Source organism: Chenopodium album, chromosome 16, assembly GCF_948465745.1.
Source record: "Chenopodium album chromosome 16, dcCheAlbu1.1, whole genome shotgun sequence".
In the NCBI taxonomy this organism is placed as follows: Eukaryota; Viridiplantae; Streptophyta; class Magnoliopsida; order Caryophyllales; family Amaranthaceae; genus Chenopodium; species Chenopodium album.
In genome coordinates this window covers 4,507,379-4,529,286 of record NC_137849.1, presented here as the reverse complement: position 1 = coordinate 4,529,286, position 21,908 = coordinate 4,507,379, and the positions used below count along the sequence as shown (strand labels likewise).

Here is a 21,908-nt window from a genome sequence, read left to right as displayed (position 1 = left end):
AACCTAAACCAGCCGAAACCCCAGCCCACACCGTCGCCGAACCACTGTAACACAGCCGAAACCACCGTCGTCGAACTCGTCTCCCCTACCCATAATCGTCCCCGAATTGCCGAAATCCCAACCCACACCCATACCCAAACCCACAAACTGCCCTACTCTTCTCAGTTTCTCACCCTCACCTAGACCCAAACCCGTACCCGAAAACCAAATCGGGGCTGGGTATAAGGGTGGTCGGCTGGTTTAGATTAAGGTTAGGGTACGGGATTGGGTTGGCTGGTTTCGTCGGCCGAGGGTGGTTGGCTGGGAATGGGTGACGACGGTAGGGGCTGGGTTGGGGTGATGGCCGTGGGAACCGGCGCCAGTGGTGGGAACCGGCGCCGGTGGTGGCTGGGTTAAAATTTAAGGGTTATTTTTTTTTTAATTTTTTAATTAATTTTTTTTTTTAATTTTTATCCAATAAATAACTGACACGTGTACAAAGTGGGGTCCACTAACGGTTTTTTGGATGACAAAGTTAAGTGGTGGTGAAATCAATTTTTTGAGTTTTTTGGTGATGTTATAATAAAAATTTTAAAATTTGTGGTGTTATAATCAAAATTGTGTGATTTTTGTGGTGTTATTTTCTAAAATTTCCAAAAACTTATTATACAACAAAAAACTTATAGACAACTAAAAAAATTCGCATGGTCTCTTAGAATATATGAAAGTTTGTTGCATTAGAAGAAATGTTGTTGATGATGTTGATGTCTGCATTCATCCCATCCAAAGCGTCTAATGAGAGGAAAACAAGCAAGAAATAGGCATCTTCTTACAATTCTACTCAACACATAAAAGGGATAGCAACAACTACTCATGGCTGATGCATCTTCATTTAGACTACCCTTTTCATTATCACTAGCTACTACTATTGTGTTCATTGCCTTCAATACTCATCACCGTACTGTCTCAATTGGTAAAACTGCGCAATCAATCAGCAAGATGATATGCACAAATGTATCTTTAGATGAGGAGGAAGTAAAAAACATGAATTGTGTGTGGATTGGTGAATTTGTGCATAAGATTTTACCCAAATAAGCTAGTTGATCATCCACATAATGATCATAATATTTTTTTTTTACTCGTAATTCCTCTTTTGATTCATCAAATTTATAAATCCCCTCACCAAACATTCATAAATACGTACGAAGTATATGTCCATACTCTAATTCAATATACCTTTTCCTACAAAACTACAATATCTTCTTCTATATATTCACTAACATCGTAGACAATATAACTTGCTCACATTATGTCACTAAGTTAGAATTTAAAACAATTTGCATTCCACAAGTTTCAAACTAGCTCAACTTAAATTATAAACTGTATTTTGCATAAATTTATCCCAATTTCATCTTTTAAATGCCTAAGATAACCCTTAATTGCCTGAAATTTCCTACTATACCTGTGTGAAAGTTTGAAATAATTTTCTACTACACCATCAAATTTTTTTTATAAAAATTTGATGTTTGTTTGCCTAATTACTAATTACATCATCTATTCATAATTCAAGATTGCATACAAAGCAATGTATATTTCAATTAAACTCTTATTGACAAATATTTGAATACAAAGCACATACATATCAATTAAAATTTCTATATAATTTGACATCTAGTTTATATTGTGGCTAGCTATCTTCAGTCTAATGAACACACCTGGAAATTTGCTTGTTAAATATTCAAACATGTACTATTTGCAAGTTGCAACACTTAAATGACCTTATTGCATCTTCTTAGTTATAGTTAATCTTAAACTCTAGAATTCCGATGAATTTCATTTTTAGAGAGAAGAATATATAAGCAATCAAAATTGTTCATTGATCATATAATTGTTAACTAGAATGGTTGCCCATATTAAACCAATAACGACTTGGTGTATAGTAGATGTCAATTAAATGATCATTTGCGTGGACTATAGTAATAATCAAAATTCATAAGCGTCATTATTGATTTTTTCATGTTTAATTTATCTCCTAAGCATGCAGTCTATGTAATAAGCTTTATTATGGAACTAGTGTATAGCTCAGGCGTTGCCCCGGATTGTTACTTTTTTTTTTTAGTTATGCAATTGTTAATTTTTTATAAGACTTATATGTGTTTTCAATACTTCTGTAGTATAACATAAATTTGTGTGCAAGATTATAACATAAGTGACAATTACTTAGATGGTTAAACAATGATTTTTTTTCTTAGAGATTGAGTGTTCGAACCTCTTCATCCATATGATTTTTTAAATTTAGTTGAGGCATCATATAGTGTTATTGTTGGTTGCATGGGTGACGTGGTGTACTGAGGAATTGAGTTGATGACATGGCGTATTGAGAAATTGAGTATATGAAGTGGCGCAATGAGGAGTTTACATGGCACATAGACGTTTTTAGAAACGCCTTTTAATATATTAGTATAGATAGATTATAAATTAGGTTTCAAATCATTTTTAGCTCTTTTTGCTTTGGTGAAGAGTGACAAAATCTAATGTGCCGGTCGCTTTAATTATAAGTCATTAAAAGTAAATATTCTAGTTTAATTTTCATTGTTGGCCTCTAATGCAAAGCAAAAACTAATTTACCACCATATATATTTAGATCCTTTATTATATATACCAGGATGTACCTATAAATAAATACCCTATAAGGATATTTCTCGCAATTATACCTAACATAACAATGAATAAAACTCAACTCAGCTCAAATTAAAGTAGTACAACTCATCCCACCCAACTCCCAAGTCCCAACCCTATAGGAAGGGTTTAATTAATTCTCATGAGGAACATGGAAAATATTTTGGGTTAATTTTGGTTGCGGGCTTGTTGCATTAGATACTGTAGACACCTGATTGTGTCTCCCCAAAAACCAAACCCAGTGATGAATATCTTTCCCATCATTTGATTATCGAACAAGGTGAATCGTGAAAAGTCTTGTGGTGCGGTTGTTTCAATAAAAAAATATTTCTTTCTATTTTCGAAAATGTTTCTTTTCTTACTCTATTTATGAAAAATGTTCAGTCCAATTTAGTTTGGTCCATGATGAGGGTCCAATAATTGTGTAGTTGGATGGGGTTTGAAAAGAGCTTTTCAATTCAATGATATATTATAAGCCCAATTTTGATGAATGATGAGGAAGTTATGGCCAAAATACTAAATTGGGTTCAAAATGATTATATGGTCCAATGATCAAGTGGAGGACCCATTAATTAATATTCCTAAAGTCATTAGGATTGATTTTAATTTTCTAGAATAATCTAGAAGGTTATCTTAAATTCTAGTGGAATTAGGATTAGTAATTATATCTTTTAGAAAAGTAAAGAATTTTATTTGGAATAAAACAAGTGTTTTGAAAGATTAAAACTGATTTTAAAAGATAAGTACAAACGTTAATTAGTCTAATTTAATTAGACTAAGGACTCTGTACGGCTTTGAGTTAGCGCGTGAACCATCGCGAACGATAGAGCCATTGCGTCGCGATGGAGCTGTCGCGTCGCGATGGCACCATCGCGTCGCGTTGACCTTGTTTTGTGGGAGTTGTATTCCTCCGAATCGAATTTGATCTTTTTCTGATCATTTCAGGACCTTTTTTCTTATAAATAAGGTCGCATTTCCCCGTTTTTATTCATTCAAAAAAAAAAAACACATCAACAATCTTTCTCTTCTCTCTCTTAAACAATAGCTTATTCTCTCTCCCTCTTTCTAAGCCTAGCCTTTTCGAAATACAATATACCACATTCACGAGTTCTAGACACACCTAACCAAGTTCGAAGTTGCCTTCGTCCTAGACGTGAAAGGTTGATAATTTCCGAGGGTTTGGTCCCAAATCCCTATTTCAATTACTTAAATTAATTGTTTGATTTAATATTTTCCTTGAAGTTACTAACGTGTGTATTGTTTTGATAGAAAGAAATACGAGGCAACAAAGTAAGTAATTTTATTGCTCTATATCTTTAGAAAGCATGCTTAGATTATTTTAATTCCTAGTATCATGTTAGGATGCTTTTATTGCTTTCTGGTATAATGTTTAGGTTGCTTCCTATTTCTTTTATCATGTTAGTATCATGTTAGGGATAAAGCTTTGATCTTTAGTTTAGTGGTATGCTAGGGTTTGTTATTAATCTTGTTAGTATCATGCCTAAGATCGTGCTAATATTATTATGCTTTGATAAGAATATTATTTTTATGATGATGATTTATTAATTATTATTATGTTGCTTGATATATTATTATTGTTATTGCTTGATCACGCCCTCTCTTGCAGGTTTAAAGGGAATTTGTACTTGAAATCACGCTTAATAAGATAATTAATAATTTTATTTAGGCTAATATGATTTTAATTCAAGCGATCGCCAATAATAGTTTTGTTTGTGCATTAATATTCAACCAACATAGATTAAACAGGTTTAGGGTTAATATATTGATTGTATGTTAGTCAGAAAGCGCACATGAATATGAGAAGAATAAAGTAGAGGCCTATTTAGGGCAGGTTCAATCTCTTTTAGGTTGAATTTGTACCTTCATCCCCGAATATCCAGTCATGGTTCCGGACCACTATGGAATTAGTGTCTCATGGATCGTGAAGGGGTGTAACCTTCACCCTATGAACGGTTTACAAGTTCCTAAAACTTGTTGGCGACTCTTTTGCTCTAGGTTCCTTCCCTTTGGACGCCACCATACTTAAGTGTATGATCACAGTGGGGCTCAAGTGTGGGATGCTTAAAATATTCCCTACAAATACCAAAAGAAAAGAAAAGAAAAAAAAAAAACTCTAAGGGGCCGTTTGGTTGGGGTTAATCATCAAAGGGAATGGGAATCAACTGCCCTCATTCCCTTTATTGTTGTTTGTTAGACCTTTTTTCCCATTCCCTTTACCCTCTTCATTCCCCCAAATCCCTCTAAATTCATTCCCCACCCCCCTAGACTTTTCCATTCCCATTCCTTGACAACTATCTCACCACCATACCACCACCCTCTTACTACACTCACCACTGGAAAATCAGCCACCCACCGCCGCTCTACCCCCAACGATTCTCCACACCACCGCCGACCGTTCGCCGCACCTCCCTCGGCCGTTCGCTGCACCTCCATCGCCTTCCCCTCCCTCGTAAAACTTCACCCAGCCCCCCTCAAAACCCTAAAAACTCCCCTCCCACCAGGCCACCACCTTTGAAACCCTAGGCGCTAGGGTTTCAAGGGTGGTGAAAGGGTCGTCCAAACCGGGGAGGGAGGGGAGTTTTTAGGGTTTTTCTTGCCTAAGGGAGGTTTTTCGAGGGAGGGATGAGCCGTGGTGGGGCCAGCGAAGGGTGGGGGAGGGCTGGCGAAGGGCGGCGAGGGGAGGGCAAGCGAAGGGCGGCGACTGGTTTCTTAGCTAGAAAAGGTGGAATTAATGAAATATGTGGTGGTTGTGGTGGTGGGATTATTTCCCTTTGTTTTTAAAACAAACAACAAAGCAAAAATAAGGTATTTTCATTCCATTCTATTCCATTCTCTTTGTTCATTCCATTCCGATTACCCCGTGCGAACCAAACGGCCTCAAAATTGTATTGGGTTACCTTTCCTATAAGCACATGAGTGAACGGAGTAGTAATTCTTGTAAATTAATAATCAGATAACTCTAAACTTGTCAGTGTTAATAATGTTTAAGGTTGTGGTGGTGGGATTGTTTCCCTTTGTTTTTAAAACAAACAACAAAGCAAAAATAAGGTATTTTCATTCCATTCTATTCCATTCTCTTTGTTCATTCCATTCCGATTACCCCGTGCGAACCAAACGGCCTCAAAATTGTATTGGGTTACCTTTCCTATAAGCACATGAGTGAACGGAGTAGTAATTCTTGTAAATACAAGTTGTATCCCTAAATTAAGAATAGTCCTTAAACATTATTAACACTGACAAGTTTAGAGTTATCTGATTATTAATTTTCGCTTTGTTTGGTGATCAATTGCTTGATTTAGTAACAGTAACTATATATTTGCATTGTAATTTAATTAGTTGGTAAAAGTGTTACTTTATCATATACTAGGTTAGAACCCGTGCGATGCACGGTTTATATAAAGCCTATTTTTAATTTGTACATTTTAAAAATAAATCGTTATTATACATGAATATAAATAAGAATTACGTATATTTTGTAATTTTAAATTTTTTTATTTTAATCAAAATTATGATATAGTATCTGTTCAACGTTGTCTAATTTATAGTTCAATGTTAGAGGTCATTTATTAGTGTGCTATTTAAAATTGTTTCAATTTCCTACGATAAATTGATAGGTTTTAGTTGTAACTTGTAATGTAGAAACTTTCAATATTTAAATTTAAAAAATGTTAAATATAATAGCTCTACAAAAAAAAAAAAATGACATCATCATTGCATTTAGGCGGAAATTTTTTTATTGAGAAAGCAACACGTAGACAATGGTGATGTTAGCAACTTCTGTTTTAGTAATAGTTAATAGATATGGTAAAAATAGTTACAACTATTTACCACTACTTACAAATGATTAATGAACTTTTTAGCAATACAATCAAAAGCAAGTTAAAAATACTTGCTCTTGTCATCCTTTTCGCCTTGTTGTGAGATTGGGTTTAAGCCAATTAAAATCAAATATAAAGTACGTAGGGCGTGTTCTCTTCATCTTATTTTCAGTTCAGATCCAATCAGTTCAGTTCCTAACTTTCTTTTCTCATAAAATATTAAGTTCAGTTCAGTTCAATTCAGCTTTAATGAGTTCAGTTCAGTTCAGCTAAGTAAATCAAAACAGACCCGTAGTATGTTACAAAAGATTATTACTTTATTTTAGTTCAATGGTTAATACATGCGTTGAATACTCTCTCTATATTAAGGATATACGAAGTACGAGTATTTATAATCTAACTAATGTAATTTTTTTTTTTGAAAGGAAGATCAATTCATTAATAAGAAGCCATACGACATCTATAAAAGAAATCAGAAACGATACATACAATAAAAATTGAATCAAATAACAATTCTAATTTTGTATAACTACGATCGCGAGTGAGAATTGACATTGATGAATACCCTCGTCTCTTGAATCGCTGTCCTCTGCAGCCTTCTTCTACAAGGGGGCCTTGCGATTTTTGATAGTTTTTGAATTGAACAAAACCTGATTCAATCAATTGTAATCGTTGATCTGACAATTTATTCAACGCCGCACGAACCACCACCAAAAAATTAGAACTTCCGATGACAAAAGGAAAAGCATCTACACCGATCAAGACTATCATAAGGATGGGATCTATTATTATAAGCGATTAAAAAGGAATTTGGGGGCTTACCACTGATCAAGAAACCAGTGGTAGCCCTTATCAATAATTACAATGGAGATTAAGGATAGAAGGATGAAGGAGGAAAAAGGGAGAAGGGAGAAGATCGAAGGAAAACCCTAAAATAAAACTGAAAAAAAACCCTAGCAAATAGCTAGGAAAAACACCTTCGCAAGGAGAAATTTAGAGGGAAAATCCTAGTAAAAAACTAGGAGCATATCTAACTAATGTAATTTAGTTTAGGTAAATTGTTAATCGGGCAAGTTTAAATCGAACAATCCAATTGACAAAAACGCACCGCAATACAGGAGTAGGTAATTACCAAAACAGCCTTCCTCATTTCAGTCATTGATACAAAATTACAAATAAATACACACAAAACTTCAAACAAGAACAATTAATCCTTCAAAAAAAAAAAAAAAAAACAAAACGTAAAAAATGTTAAGAGTTAATTAATTTAGTCAAGGTGTGAATGTCCACACTCCAATTTCTTCATTACATTTAATGTAGTAGCCAACCCTAATTGCCACCCTCTAAGGTTATAGCCCACAATGTAATAGTGGTTTTTACTACTATAAATAGCCATGTAATTTCACTTGTATGACACACAAAAATATTACCAAGAGTAATACATAAAAGTAGTAATACTTCTCTTATTACCTTCTTCTCTTAATCCTCTAATTTCTATATATTTCATAACACGTTATCAGCACCATCTTCAATCAGGTATACTTATACCGATTATCCAATTTTTACAAAGATTCAATTTCCTTCACAAAATATATTTTGAGGAGTATGCTCTATAGTTGCCCATATGGGATCCTCTATACCAGAAACTCACAATATATTTCTCCACAAAATTACTCCACATAATTAGCCATGTTGATTAAAAATGAGGATATCAATACATACCTTATTTATGATACTTAGTTTGGTAACTCTCATGCATGGTTATAGAAAGTAATATATAATTACTTTTGCATGTGGAAATATTTGTTGTATGCATGTTAATAGAGTAAATTTCATGGTCACACAAATCATGTTTATACTTACTTACTTGTGCATAATTACTAAAATGAAAAAAAAAAAATGATGCAGCCTTTATATTTATTTAATTTTTAGATTACACACTTTTATGTTTCTTTCAGTTTTCGAACCCTTGACCTCATGAATAGATTAGGGTTCTCGGACCACTACGGCTTGCATCCCAGTGTGATACTTATTTACGTTTGTAAATATTAATAGTTTGATTACGATTATTTTACCAGTCTACTAGAACATTGTATGATACTTTTACAGTAGTGTAAAGCTGAAATGGATAATTTACCCCCCTATAAAAGGCGGATTACACCCCCTTATTTCACCATACAAACCTTATCCCCTCCTTAAACTTTACCCAAATTATCTCCTCTTCTTCTTCCTCCATCTACACCGGTCACACACCATGTTCCCCGTCGACAACCGACAACCACCACACCCCTTTACCTTTGAAGAAGATTTAAGGAAATTAAAACTATATTTAGTTTTAATTATGGCCCTAGTAGTTTTATTAATGGCAATGATGATTTTCATCATTTTACATAAGTAACGCTCGGTTTTTCGACAAAGGGAATTCATGCATGTAATCTCCGTAGTACTTCAAGTTTTTTTTGTCTTCTAGGTAGAATATAAGTGCATTTTGTTATAATAAATGTTCCTTTTGTCTTATCATTAATGTATGTCATTAATATTATTATTATTATTATTGTTGTTGTTGTTGTCGGTGATGTAGTGATAGTAGTAGTATTTATTGTTATTGTTATTTTTATCATTGTTATTGTTATTATTGTTGTTGTCGTTGTTTAATTAACGTAATTATCATGTTTAATTTTAGCTTAACTTTATGTACATCATAATAATAACCCAAGGGGGAGAAGCAAATATGTTTTAAATGGATTATTATTATGATTACAATTTGATTACTTTAATTATCACTTGCTTAATTGGCTTAATAATAATTACCTATTTGATTGTAGTTAAAATGGGAGACTTGATGAAAAGACAATTTGACATATTAGACTTGTCCGGACATAATTATCTTGAATGGACAGTTGATGCCCAAATGAATTTGAAGGCTCAGGGATTGGAACATACAATCAAAGAAATTACCATCCCAGGAAACGAAAAAGATGCCCCTACTCAAGTTAAAGTTCCAACTGATCAAGAGAAAGCAAAAGCTATAGTTCTCTTAAGGCATCATTTACATAACAGTTTAAAAACTGAGTATTTAATGGTGGAAAATCCCAAAGAACTATGGGATAGCCTGAAAGGAAGATATGACCACCATAAAAGGGTACTCCTTCCTTCAGCACAATTTGAGTGGACAAACCTGAGATTTCAGGACTTTAAATCTGTCAGTGATTATAATTCATCACTATATAAAATCGTATCAATATTGAGATATTGTGATCAACCAGTCACTGAAGTGCAAATGATAGAGAAAACACTCTCTACATTCCATGCTAACAACATTGTATTGCAACAGCAATACCGTGAAAGAGGCTTTGCAAAATATTCTGAGCTTATTTCTACATTATTGGTTGCTGAAAAGAATAATGATCTTCTGTTGAAGAATCACAACCTAAGACCAACTGGGTCTCAAGCATTCAATGAAACAAATGCTGTAGAAAGCTCAAATCCACCCGAGACAAATGTTGCTCATAGAGGTGGACGTGGAAAATATAATAATCGTGGCAGAGGTCGTGGAAATTTCCGCGGACGTGGCCGTGGACGTGGTTATGGCCGTGGTAGAGGCCAATTTCCCCCTAGAAACAACACTCAAAGGGGGCATCAACAAGGAAACAAAAATCAAGCCACCACAAAAGGAAAAGACACATGTTATAGATGTGGCATGACTGGACATTGGGGACGTACTTGTCGTACGGCCAAACATCTGGTAGAACTATACCAGGCTTCCATTAAAGGGAAAGAAAAACATGCCGAAGCAAATTATGTTAATGAAGAAAATGTCCCTGGAATTAGCCTTGATGTGTCTGATTTCCACATAGACAATGGTGAAGCTGGTGGTGAATTTATCTTTGGAGAGAATAATCATGTTTAGATAATTCATCAATTACTATGATATGTATTATGTTTTCATTATGTACTTTTCTTGTATGTTTTTTTTTCATGTTCAAGTTATGTACTCTTAATTTTTCATCATTAATAAAGTAAGTCCAGTTTAATTATCTTAAACTAATCTTATACTTATTATTTTATGAAGATATGGATCTGCCCGAAGTTGGTTCCAAATTTCAATGCCTTTTGGACAGTGGAACAACACACACTATTCTGAAGGATAGAAAATATTTTTTAAAGTTAAAATTATTTCAAGCAAATGTTAATACCATTTCTGGGTCAGCCAAGCTAATAGAAGGTTCTGGAAAAGCTTGCATAATACTCCCAAATGGAACAAAATTAATCATTAATGACGCTTTATATTCGAGTAAATCTCGAAGAAATCTTATAAGTTTTAAAGATGTGCGTCAAAATGGTTTTCATTTAGAAACAATGATAGTGGATCAAAAGGAATATTTATGCCTCACGGCAGAAAAACATGGCAAGAAACATGTGTATGAGAAATTGCCAGCATATTCTTCAGGGTTATATCATATAGATATACGACCAGTTGAAATAAATTCGATATCTAACCAGAAGTTAGATAATAAGAATCTGCTAAATTTATGGCATGATCGTTTGGGTCATCCTGGTACAGGAATGATGCACAAGATTATAGCAAATTCAGTAGGACATTCAATTAGGAATGTTAAAATCCCTCGATCAGATGAATTAACATGCTTTGCATGTTCACTTGGCAAATTAATAATAAGGCCATCTATGAACAAAATTGCTACTGAATCTCCAACATTTTTAGAGAGGATTCAAGGAGACATTTGTGGACCAATTAATCCTGCATGTGGACCATTCCGATATTTTATGGTATTAATTGATGCCTCAACTCGATGGTCACATGTAAGTCTCTTATCCAGTAGAAATGTTGCTTTTGCAAAACTCCTTGCTCAAATTATTAAACTGAGAGCACAATTTCCAGACCATACAATAAAAAGAATAAGGCTTGACAATGCTGGGGAATTTACATCCCAAACATTTAATGATTATTGTATGTCGATTGGAATTGTTGTAGAACATCCAGTAGCTCATGTTCATACACAAAATGGACTTGCTGAGTCATTAATTAAGAGACTACAATTGATTGCAAGGCCATTATTGATGAGATCAAAATTGCCTTCATCTGCTTGGGGTCATGCCATAATACATGCGGCAACTCTAATTAGGTTGAGACCAACTGCTTATCATAAGTTCTCACCACTACAATTAGTTTTTGGTCGAGAACCTAATATCTCACATCTAAAAATTTTTGGTTGTGCGGTGTATGTTCCTATTGCTCCACCCCAACGAACAAAGATGGGTCCACAAAGAAGGCTGGGAATTTATGTTGGGTTTGAATCACCCTCCATAATTAAATATCTTGAACCAATGACCGGTGATTTATTTACGGCCAGATTTGCCGACTGTCATTTCAATGAGACAGTATTCCCAGCCTTAGGGGGAGAGAAAGTGGACCCACGAAAGAAAGAAATAGAAATCATTTGGAATGCAACACAATTGTCAATGTTTGATCCACGAACAAATATGTGTGAACAAGAAGTTCAGAAAATTGTTCATTTACAAAGCATTGCAAATCAGCTGCCTGATGCATTTATAGATGCAAAGAAAGTGACAAAATCACATATACCAGCTGAAAATGCCCCTGCACGAATTGAAATTCCATCTAGTGATAAGATCATTGAAAATGAATCTCTAGCACGCCGAAAGCGTGGAAGACCACTTGGTTCAAAAGACTCTAAACCAAGAAAATTAAAAAGACCTGATGAGATCAACAACATTCCCTTTACGGAAGGTCAAGAAAGACAAAGTACAAATGAGAATAGAGAAAAAGATGATAACCCGAAAGGGGATGAACAAGATGACCATGACATCGATAACAATGAAACTTCAATAAACTTTGTTTCTACCAGGAATTATTGGAATAGAAATGATGTTATCGTAAATGAAATATTTGCATATTCCATTGCAATTGAAATGGCATCTGACGAAAATGATAGTGAACCAAGAACAGTGGAAGAATGTCGTTGCAGGCATGATTGGCCAAAATGGAAAGAGGCAATGCAGACAGAGTTAAAGTCACTCGAAAAACGAGAAGTGTTTGGAAAAATAACCCTTACACCAGAAGGTGTAAAACCAGTTGGATACAAGTGGGTATTTGTGAGAAAACGAAATGAGAAAAATGAAATTGTAAGATACAAGGCAAGACTTGTAGCCCAAGGTTTTTCTCAAATTCCAGGGATTGATTATGAGGAGACATATTCTCCCGTAGTTGATGCAACTACGTTAAGATTTCTGGTAAGCTTGACAGTCTCAGAAGGACTAAAGATGCGATTAATGGATGTAGTAACTGCATATTTATATGGGTCACTCGATACAGATATTTATATGAAAGTCCCAGATGGACTAAAATTACCAGAAAACCACAAGCCTAGACATTTACTTTCCATAAAATTAAAAAGGTCACTTTATGGATTGAAACAGTCTGGGAGGATGTGGTATAATCGTCTTAGTGAATACCTTATGAAAGAAGGGTTCAAGAATAATCAAATCAGTCCTTGTGTTTTCATTAAGAGATCACAATCAGGGTTTGCAATTGTTGCAGTTTATGTTGATGACTTGAATATCATTGGAACCCCAAATGAACTTGAAAGAACTGCAAAATACTTGATGAAAGAATTTGAGATGAAAGACCTTGGACAAACTAAATTTTGCCTTGGATTGCAAATTGAGCACTTAAATAATGGTATTTTCGTCCATCAGTCTAACTACACCGAAAGAGTGTTAAAACGTTTTTTCATGGACAAAGCGACCCCAACAAACACCCCGATGATTGTTCGGTCTTTGACTATGAAATATGATCCATTTAGACCTCGAGAGGAAAACGAGGATGTCCTTGGTCCTGAAGTACCATATCTAAGTGCAATTGGGGCTCTAATGTATCTAGCTAACAATACTAGACCAGACATAGCTTTTTCTGTGAATTTGTTAGCCAGGTTTAGCAACGCACCAACGAAGAGACACTGGAAAGGAGTAAGACACTTACTACGATATCTACGAGGAACAAAAGATCTTGGTTTGTTTTATCAATCAAGGCAAGATGCCACCCTCATCGGATATGCAGATGCTGGATATCTATCAGACCCACAAAACGCCAAGTCACAAACTGGATATCTGTTCACCTATGGTGGAACTGCAATTTCTTGGAAATCAACAAAGCAAACCTTAACTGCGACATCATCAAATTATGCTGAGTTGATTGCCCTTTATGAAGCAGGACGTGAGTGTGTATGGCTAAGGTCAATGATCGGCAATATCCAAGAAGAATGTGGGATGAAAGAAGTAACTGAAAGTCCAACCATCATTTACGAAGACAATACTGCATGTATTGCACAAGTAACTGAAGGATATATTAAAGGTGATAGGACTAAACATATATCCCCAAAACTGTTCTTTACACACGATTTGCAGAAGGAAGGGAAGATAAATGTCCAACAGATCCAATCATCTGATAATCTTGCAGACTTGTTTACAAAGTCCCTACCTTCGAAGAGTGTTGAGCGGTTGGTCCACAAGATTGGGATGCGTCGTCTTCATAAACTATGTTAAAATCAGGGGGAGCATTATATGCACTGCACTCTTTTTCCCTTCGACCAGGTTTTTATCCCAATGGGTTTTTCCTGACAAGGTTTTTAATGAGGCAGTACACTAAAACATATAGTAATATATTGTTGTACTCTTTTCCCTTAGCTATGGCTTTTATCCTAAAGGGTTTTACCTAGCAAGGTTTTAACGAGGCAACATATACCCTATTCTGTATGGACATTCGAGGGGGAGTGTTAAGAGTTAATTAATTTAGTTAAGGTGTGAATGTCCACACTCCAATTTCTTCATTACATTTAATGTAGTAGCCAACCCTAATTGCCACCCTCTAAGGTTATAGCCCACAATGTAATAGTGGTTTTTACTACTATAAATAGCCATGTAATTTCACTTGTATGACACACAAAAATATTACCAAGAGTAATACATAAAAGTAGTAATACTTCTCTTATTACCTTCTTCTCTTAATCCTCTAATTTCTATATATTTCATAACAAAAAACAAGAACAATTTAGACAGCAAAAAGGAAAAAATGGCAGCAATTTCAGAATTCCAATTTTTCTCACCAATCTTCAACCATTTAAACACTCAAACTCATCAGTATTGCAATTTTCCTTACACCCTCAAATTCCAAACTGAAAATTTCCACTCAAAAACCCCATTTTTCAGAAGCTCAAATCTTGCTTCAAGAACCCAACAATGGCGGCCATGTTTGGTTGCAGAAGTTGTGGATTTCCCACCTTCTGATGATTCTGAACAAAACCCAGATGAAGAAACTGCTTCTACTGCTGCTGCTGTTGCTGCTGAAGAGAAGAAAGATCGAAGAAAGGCAGTCAGAATTGCTTGGGAGAAGCTTGTTCGTTGGTCTCGTTCTTTGCGTTCTAAGTCTAAACCTGATGTTCTTCAACGCACTAAGAAGGTTCTCTTTTCTTTTTATAATTTTTTTAAGGTTAATTTGTTGTATTTTATTAATTGATGTATTTATTTATTGGTAATGTTCAGTTTTTGAATTGGGGTTGAAGGTATATAGTAGAGATAGCAATTTGTGGGTTTGATTTGGATAATGATATTAATGCAAAGATTAGTGTAGTTGAAGATTTAAAATGGGGATGTTCTGTCCTGTTTCTCAATCTTGGTTGAGTTTATGGTGATTTTGATTATGGGTGTATAAGGGAGTCGCAAAGGGCAATGATGTAAACGAGATTAATCCGAGATCTTGCGTATGGGTTGTACCACCTCAAAGACTTTAACCAACTTAGAATTTCAGTTGGTTCCTTCAATAAGGTTATTAAGAGTAGTGGTATAGTTGCAGTAGTTATTGTTGATGGTCTTATTTATTTACTTAATTTCTCATTGCTGAATACCAGATTTCATAATTTTGTAAATAATCCATTGAAAATATTTTTATTGGATCATAAGACCAGGTATTTTGTTGCTACATGGTTATTTGGCATCTTGCTTTAAAATAATATTACTATATTAACTTGGACACATCTCTTGATTTGATTTCTCCTCTGGCATTGGAACATATTAAGCACTTGAGTGTTACTTCTGAAATCATCATTGTTTAAGTTGAAGCTTGGATGAGTTCAATTAACTTGAATATCGTACATTAAGAAAATTGGAAAGAAAATTTTCATCGTGGCAACAATTGATACTATCTCCTCCTCAGTTACTCTATATCATTGGTTTTTCACTTGTAGTTTCAAAAATTACATATGTGGTTGATTCTTGTCAATAACGTTCTTTTGTTTGGTCTCACCTGCAATTTATGCTGTAATTCTCTTTAACTTATAATTTAATATTGCCTTATTTATAGGTTGTGGTGCTTGGAGGTGGCTCATTTGGTACAGCTATGGCAGCTCATGTTGCAAATAGAAAAGCAGAAATGGAAGTCAGTATGCTCGTACGTGATCCTCATGTCTGTCAATCTATTAATCAAAACCATCTCAATTGGTAAAGCCTTGACTTGATTCGTTCAAAGACTTGGCTGTCCACAGGGATATTATGTATTCAACTTTTTCATGGTTTCATTGCAGTAAATACTTTCCTAATCATAAGCTACCAGAAAATCTTATTGCCACAACTGATGCCAAGTCTGCTCTGCAAGGTGCTGATTTCTGCCTTCATGCTGTACCAGTGCAGGTTTCCAATCTTTTATCCATTAGTTTGTCATGGTCTTTTTTTCTTAGTAAACTTGTATGCCGTGTTCATTTGTATTTGATTGAAGAGTGAGAATGCATGCTCTATGTCTCCTTACTCTGCTGTCCACATGTGGCCTAATCGGCCTTTGTGTTTCAATCTTTTGCAGTTTACTGCTGCTTTTGTTGAAAGCATTGTGGATTATGTTGATCCTGGCTTGCCATTCATTTCACTTAGCAAAGGTTTGGAGCTTAATACACTACGGATGATGTCTCAAATCATTCCGCAGGCGTTAAAAAATCCTCGCCAGCCTTTTGTTGCATTATCAGGGCCTTCATTTGCATCAGAATTGATGAGCAAACTGCCAACAGGTCCCTTGTGTTTCTGACTAAAAGTGTTAGCATATCAAATTGATTCAATCGTGTCATTTTTTCTCCATACTTTTCCACTTATGCTAAATTTTAATCTTACAGCCCTGGTAGTTGCTTCAAGGGACAAGAAATTGGCGAATCAAGTTCAGCAGCTTCTAGCTTCTGAAAGGCTAAGAATCAACACTTCAAGGTATATCTCGCCCTTTTATAAGAAACTGCAATAAGAGGCCAAACAGGAATCTATTACTTCCTCCGTTACACTAAAATTGCAACACTTTGACAAAAAATGTGAGAGCTTTTTGTGAAATGGAGGAAGTATTAAATTTCAGCACCCCCCCCCCCCCCCCCCCCCCCCCCCCCCCCCCCAAAACCTCATTTAATTTAGTTCAAGTTGAAATGTAGTATGTAGCGTACTATGGTAGTCATTGTAGATTTTCATGATTAGCAAGGCTTAAGTAAAATTGACAATGTTTTATCATTTCTTACGTTATCTTATAAACTAGTGTTTGCATCCTTCAATGAAGCTTCTCATCCCAAATATATATTGCTCCTTTTGCAATTTGTTATTCATATTGTGGCAAAGTCACATATTCCAGAGTAGGGCTGGCAATCCCTGACCCGACCCGAAGTTACTGAGAGAAACCCGAACCCGAACAACCCGAATTCGACCCGATTTGACCCAAATTTCATATTTTCAAATTAATATTAAGTTTTACACTATTTTTGATAGTTTTTAAGCATAACCCGAAATCTGACCTGAACCCGACCCACTGACCCGAATTAACACCCCTAGTCCAAAGGGAAAATATTTTGGGACTGAGAAAGTATGATGAAGTTGCAAAGGTAATGGTGATATGGATCTTGGTCTTTTATAGATCTGTGGTTATAGAAATTTGCAATATCTTGTATTCTCACTTCTCAGCTTGCTTACCTTACTCAACTCATAAGCTCTGATGCTTCAGTGATGTTACAGGGGTTGAAATTGCTGGTGCACTGAAAAATGTTCTGGCTATAGCAGCTGGAATTGTGGAGGGGATGGATCTTGGCAATAATTCCATGGCTGCTCTTGTTGCTCAAGGTTGCTCAGAAATTCGTTGGTTAGCTAAAAAGGTATAGAGTCGTTGAGTTCTTTTCATTAGCCATTTTTATATAAGATGTCCATGTTTCTCTGGAAATATGGTAGTTTTTAGATGAAAATGAATGTTGCAAGTTTTAGCACTAGCTGGCTAGCTGTTGTGAATACCGAAAGCAAGTTTTTTTTCACTCACAAAATGTGCCAGTTGATCCTTAAATAGTTTTGTTTTGTTCCTCATATCCTGCCTCTATTGGCCTTTTCTCCAACGTGGATGGGGAGGAAATCTTTAACATATGGTAGTTTGTAAACCAAAAACAAGCTGGCATTTTCAAGCACTTGTAGCTATAAATTTGTATAAAACATATACTTTTAAATCAGGAATTGTACCATATGCTCCTGGCAAAAAATGGTTTGATACTTCCTCATGCCCTGACCCTGCTTTGGTTCTCTCTCTTTTCTTGGATGATGTGGCTTGACAGGGCAATGCATCCAATCCTCAACTTACGCTCCTTTCATCTTCTGCAATGTAGATGGGCGCCAAGTCTGCAACACTTACAGGGCTATCAGGAACGGGAGACATTATGCTTACATGCTTTGTTAAACTTTCAAGAAATAGGACAGTTGGAGTTCGTCTTGGGTCAGGGGAGAGACTCGAAGATATACTGAGCTCAATGAATCAGGTGCGAGACCAGCATCTTCTGCTACGTCTTTTCAATAATTTTGTGCATTTTGATTCTCATCCTTGAAGAATCTTTCATTATTCAGGTTGCTGAAGGTGTTGCTACAGCTGGAGCTGTTATTGCTTTGGCCCAAAAATATAAAGTCAAGATGCCAGTTTTGACAGCAGTAGCCAGAATTATCGACAATGAGTTGACTCCTCAAGCAGCTGTTCTTGAACTGATGAACCTACCTCAGGTAACTGAACATTTTATTTATATTATCATTTGTTTGGATGTCACTTCTCCTCTGCACCTAGGCTATTAACATCTATACATAGTATTTAAAAACACAAACCACAAATTTTTCATGTGACACATGGCATCAAAAGTTACTCATTACCCCATATGCCACATGTCACGTCCCTTAATATTTATGTTTAAGTCTTTATGCTATCTGATCTACAACTTGCAATCAAGTAAAAAATTAAAGTGTTTTATTACCATCATAATAAAAAAAAGTTCAATTAATTAGTACACATTTTTTTTTTGGACATGATTTAGTACACATTACATAAACATATGAATTATAATAAAAATTGTCTTTTCATCTCATAGACTTTAAATATAATTTAAACTAATATGTCATTTCATATCCCACACTTTTCATGTATATATATCTAACTAAATTCCTTCATCTTCTTTCACAATTCTACCCTCACCATTTTTTTTCTTTTAAGTTTTAGAAATAAACAATTACTTCGTATAAAAGTATACCTACATATGAAATTAATTAACCCAAGTAACAACCCGTGCAATTGAACGGGCCAAAAAGCTAGTTTTTGGTTAATTTTGATTCTGCCTATGCACATGATCTGTTTAGTTGTATACAGCCATAAACTTCCACTCCTTGTTATATATATTACTTTGTTCATAATATTCACAGATCTCTCTTCTCCCTTTTGTCGGCCCTTATTTTGTTTATTGCGAACTTGCTCTCTCTGCGCTATTACTCTGAAATACAAGTTGTATCTATATGGGAAACCAGGAAAGCATTAATGAGATATATATCAGCCACCAAAGTTGATCAGTGCAAATTTATATTTTTGAAAATCAAATCATTTATGATTCTGGTGCTTGACTTAGTAATACTCAGTATTAAAAGATGCAAATTCTAGGGAACACCTTTGGGAGTCAAATTAGATTGGACTTCAGTTTGATTGTAATGTGATGAAGGAAATGTGATTTCATTGTTTAGCTAGCTTTTTCTGGGAGGGCCTCATCATGATTAAGGGGTCCTTTGGTTGACACGGGAAACAAATTTTCATAGGAAGTTGTATTTCATGGGAAATTTTTCCCCTTATGAAAGTCCTAGGAATTTCCATAATTTGTTTAGTTGGCAATGTGGGAATTATAAATTCCCATGAATATCAGTTGACCAAGGGGGGGCTAGGGAATTTACTTCCCATGTTTTGTGGGAAGTTGAAATTCCCATGAATTTTTAGTTCCTCCATTAATAGTCTCTTTTCAGAGGCTTCTATCCTTGCTGGAGATGTGCACCAATACCAGTATGTAAGTTCTAATTTAGGAGATGTCCTTAGGCCTCCTTCATGCTAACCATCCTTTATTTTCTTGTCACCATCCTTTCTTTCGGTTTTGGGATTGGGACGGAAGACTGTCATGCATGATCCTAATGACAGGACTGTTACTAGATTCTGTTGTGGCTCTATCAAATTCTATAACTCTGCAAGGATTTGTGGGATTCTCTTTTAGCACTTTTCTTAAGTGTGTTTATGAATTAGATGTCGAAGGCCGAATGCTTCGGTGCTGCCAAAGTGAAATGACTCATATGTTTATATTGTCCATGCTTTTCACTGGCTAAAGTTTTCTTGGAAGATTGAACAATTAGAGATTGTCTAGGTACTGCCTACAAGTACAATCATGCTTATAAAATCACTCATCTAGATAAGCAAAGGGCACAAGTACAATAATCTACTAGATTAACATCCTCACTTTCATATGTAAAGAGTTAGCCTCCTTTCCTTTCCTTTCTTTTTTTTTTTGTAAACCTTAATATAATAAGGTCAGATTACTTTTTTTTATAAAGGTGATTATTCTCAAGGGTGTGGTTTTGGGTGAAGTGCAAGTTTCGTGTATATTGCCTCTCATGGAAATAATTCAGTGAGATTTAGTAAAGGTTTTAGCAGTACCATGCTAATAAAATCATTTAAAAAACCAGTCACCCAAAATTGTACTCCCTTCGTTCAGAACTAATACATGGCCAGATTTTTGTTTTTAGTAATGGTTTATGCCACTACTTAAATTCAAGCGACAAAAAATAGACTCGACACAATGTTATTTTGGGTCCTTTTGTAAAATCATGATCATAATTTTGAGGGGTTGGGAGTCTTGGGACAATGTGACAACTTGTTCTAAGCAGAGGGAGTTAAGTCATCCTGTATTTCTGATAGAGGAGCTCATTGCTTGCGACACATCTCATAGTCTCATGTGAACTTGCCAGTGAGTCTCTCCAAATGACTGAAAAAATTTGAACCTGTCTCCACACTTTCCATCATTTATGGGTTGTGCACCAAAAATAGCAATAAAAATGGCCTACTTTGACTTGCTTTATTGATATGGTCAGTTGCCTTTAACTACTGAGTTCATTGCAGGTCGAGGAAGTATGAAGCCCATGAGCTGATTTTTTTTTTATTGAAGCCTATTTTCTTCCTGGGGCGAAAGAGCATTGTGATTCCATTGTAGTTCTGCTCCTTGCTCCAGGATTTTTACTCGTAAGTGCAGTGAACATATTGATACACTTCCAGCTTAATTAGAGAGAAACTCAGGAACCTGCGGCGATGTATACATCAAATTTTTAGTAGAAGACATTACAGAGTTTTGTAGTGTTGAACTATCCAATTGTATACTCCATTTATGTATTATTCAAATCAGATATTCTTAAATAATAGTTGCAATGCAATGTTCAATCTTTCGGGTTGGTGTACTGCTAACTGGTTAGTATGTGTTTTTTTCCTGCGTAATATTACTGTACTATTGTGAACAAATGAACAATGCTAGCATCCAGATAGAATTTAAGTGTGTGGCTGGCAACTCTTATGTTATTTGTGCATGTAATTGTATTTGTATGTAGAAAGAGCAATAAAAGACAATGATGTAACTAAAATTTAATCTCATGTACTCGTATTTGTATTCTTTCTTTTTGGAATTTTTGTTACAAGAACTAGTTTTGTGCTCAATTATCTTGATTTATTTTTAACTTTACCTAGCTACAAGATTTGATCTCCTCATCAGCAGTAAAAAATTCAGATTAAATTATACTTTTTTTTTTTTTTTAAAAGCCGGTTAGCGATATTATATCATAGCAAGAGTGTCATCAAGTACATATGATAAAACCTTGGTAGGAGTGTGATTTTCCCAACATTGTTCACAACCAAACGGTACTAACCTAGCTAAGTGGTGGGCTACCAAAGTTCCCATCACGCTTAACATGAGACTAAAAATGGAAGGAAAAACGGAGCTCTAGAATAGACAATATCTTCAGCAATGCTATCAAAAGTGGAAAGAGTGA

General features: G+C 35.2%; 1 protein-coding gene across 1 annotated transcript; it reads left to right on the top strand.

Annotated features, from left to right (window-relative positions):
• Positions 1-14,607: 14,607 nt before the first annotated feature.
• LOC145584722 (glycerol-3-phosphate dehydrogenase [NAD(+)] 2, chloroplastic-like) lies at positions 14,608-21,311 on the top strand. The gene is made up of 9 exons (XM_081641527.1): positions 14,608-14,994; positions 15,895-16,031; positions 16,115-16,220; positions 16,387-16,588; positions 16,691-16,778; positions 17,551-17,698; positions 18,194-18,343; positions 18,429-18,578; positions 20,992-21,311. The coding sequence occupies exons 1-9, from the start codon at positions 14,608-14,610 to the stop codon at positions 21,004-21,006; spliced, it is 1,383 nt and encodes a 460-aa protein (XP_081497653.1). The 3' UTR covers positions 21,007-21,311.
• The last annotated feature ends 597 nt before the right edge of the window (positions 21,312-21,908 follow it).

Coding starts and splice junctions, on each gene's coding strand:
- LOC145584722 (XM_081641527.1), top strand. CDS start 14,608: ATGGCAGCAATTTCAGAATTCCAATTTTTCTCACCAATCTTCAACCAT. Junction 16,221..16,386: donor TTCATGCTGTACCAGTGCAG/GTTTCCAATCTT, acceptor AATCTTTTGCAG/TTTACTGCTGCTTTTGTTGA. Junction 16,589..16,690: donor GATGAGCAAACTGCCAACAG/GTCCCTTGTGTT, acceptor TTAATCTTACAG/CCCTGGTAGTTGCTTCAAGG.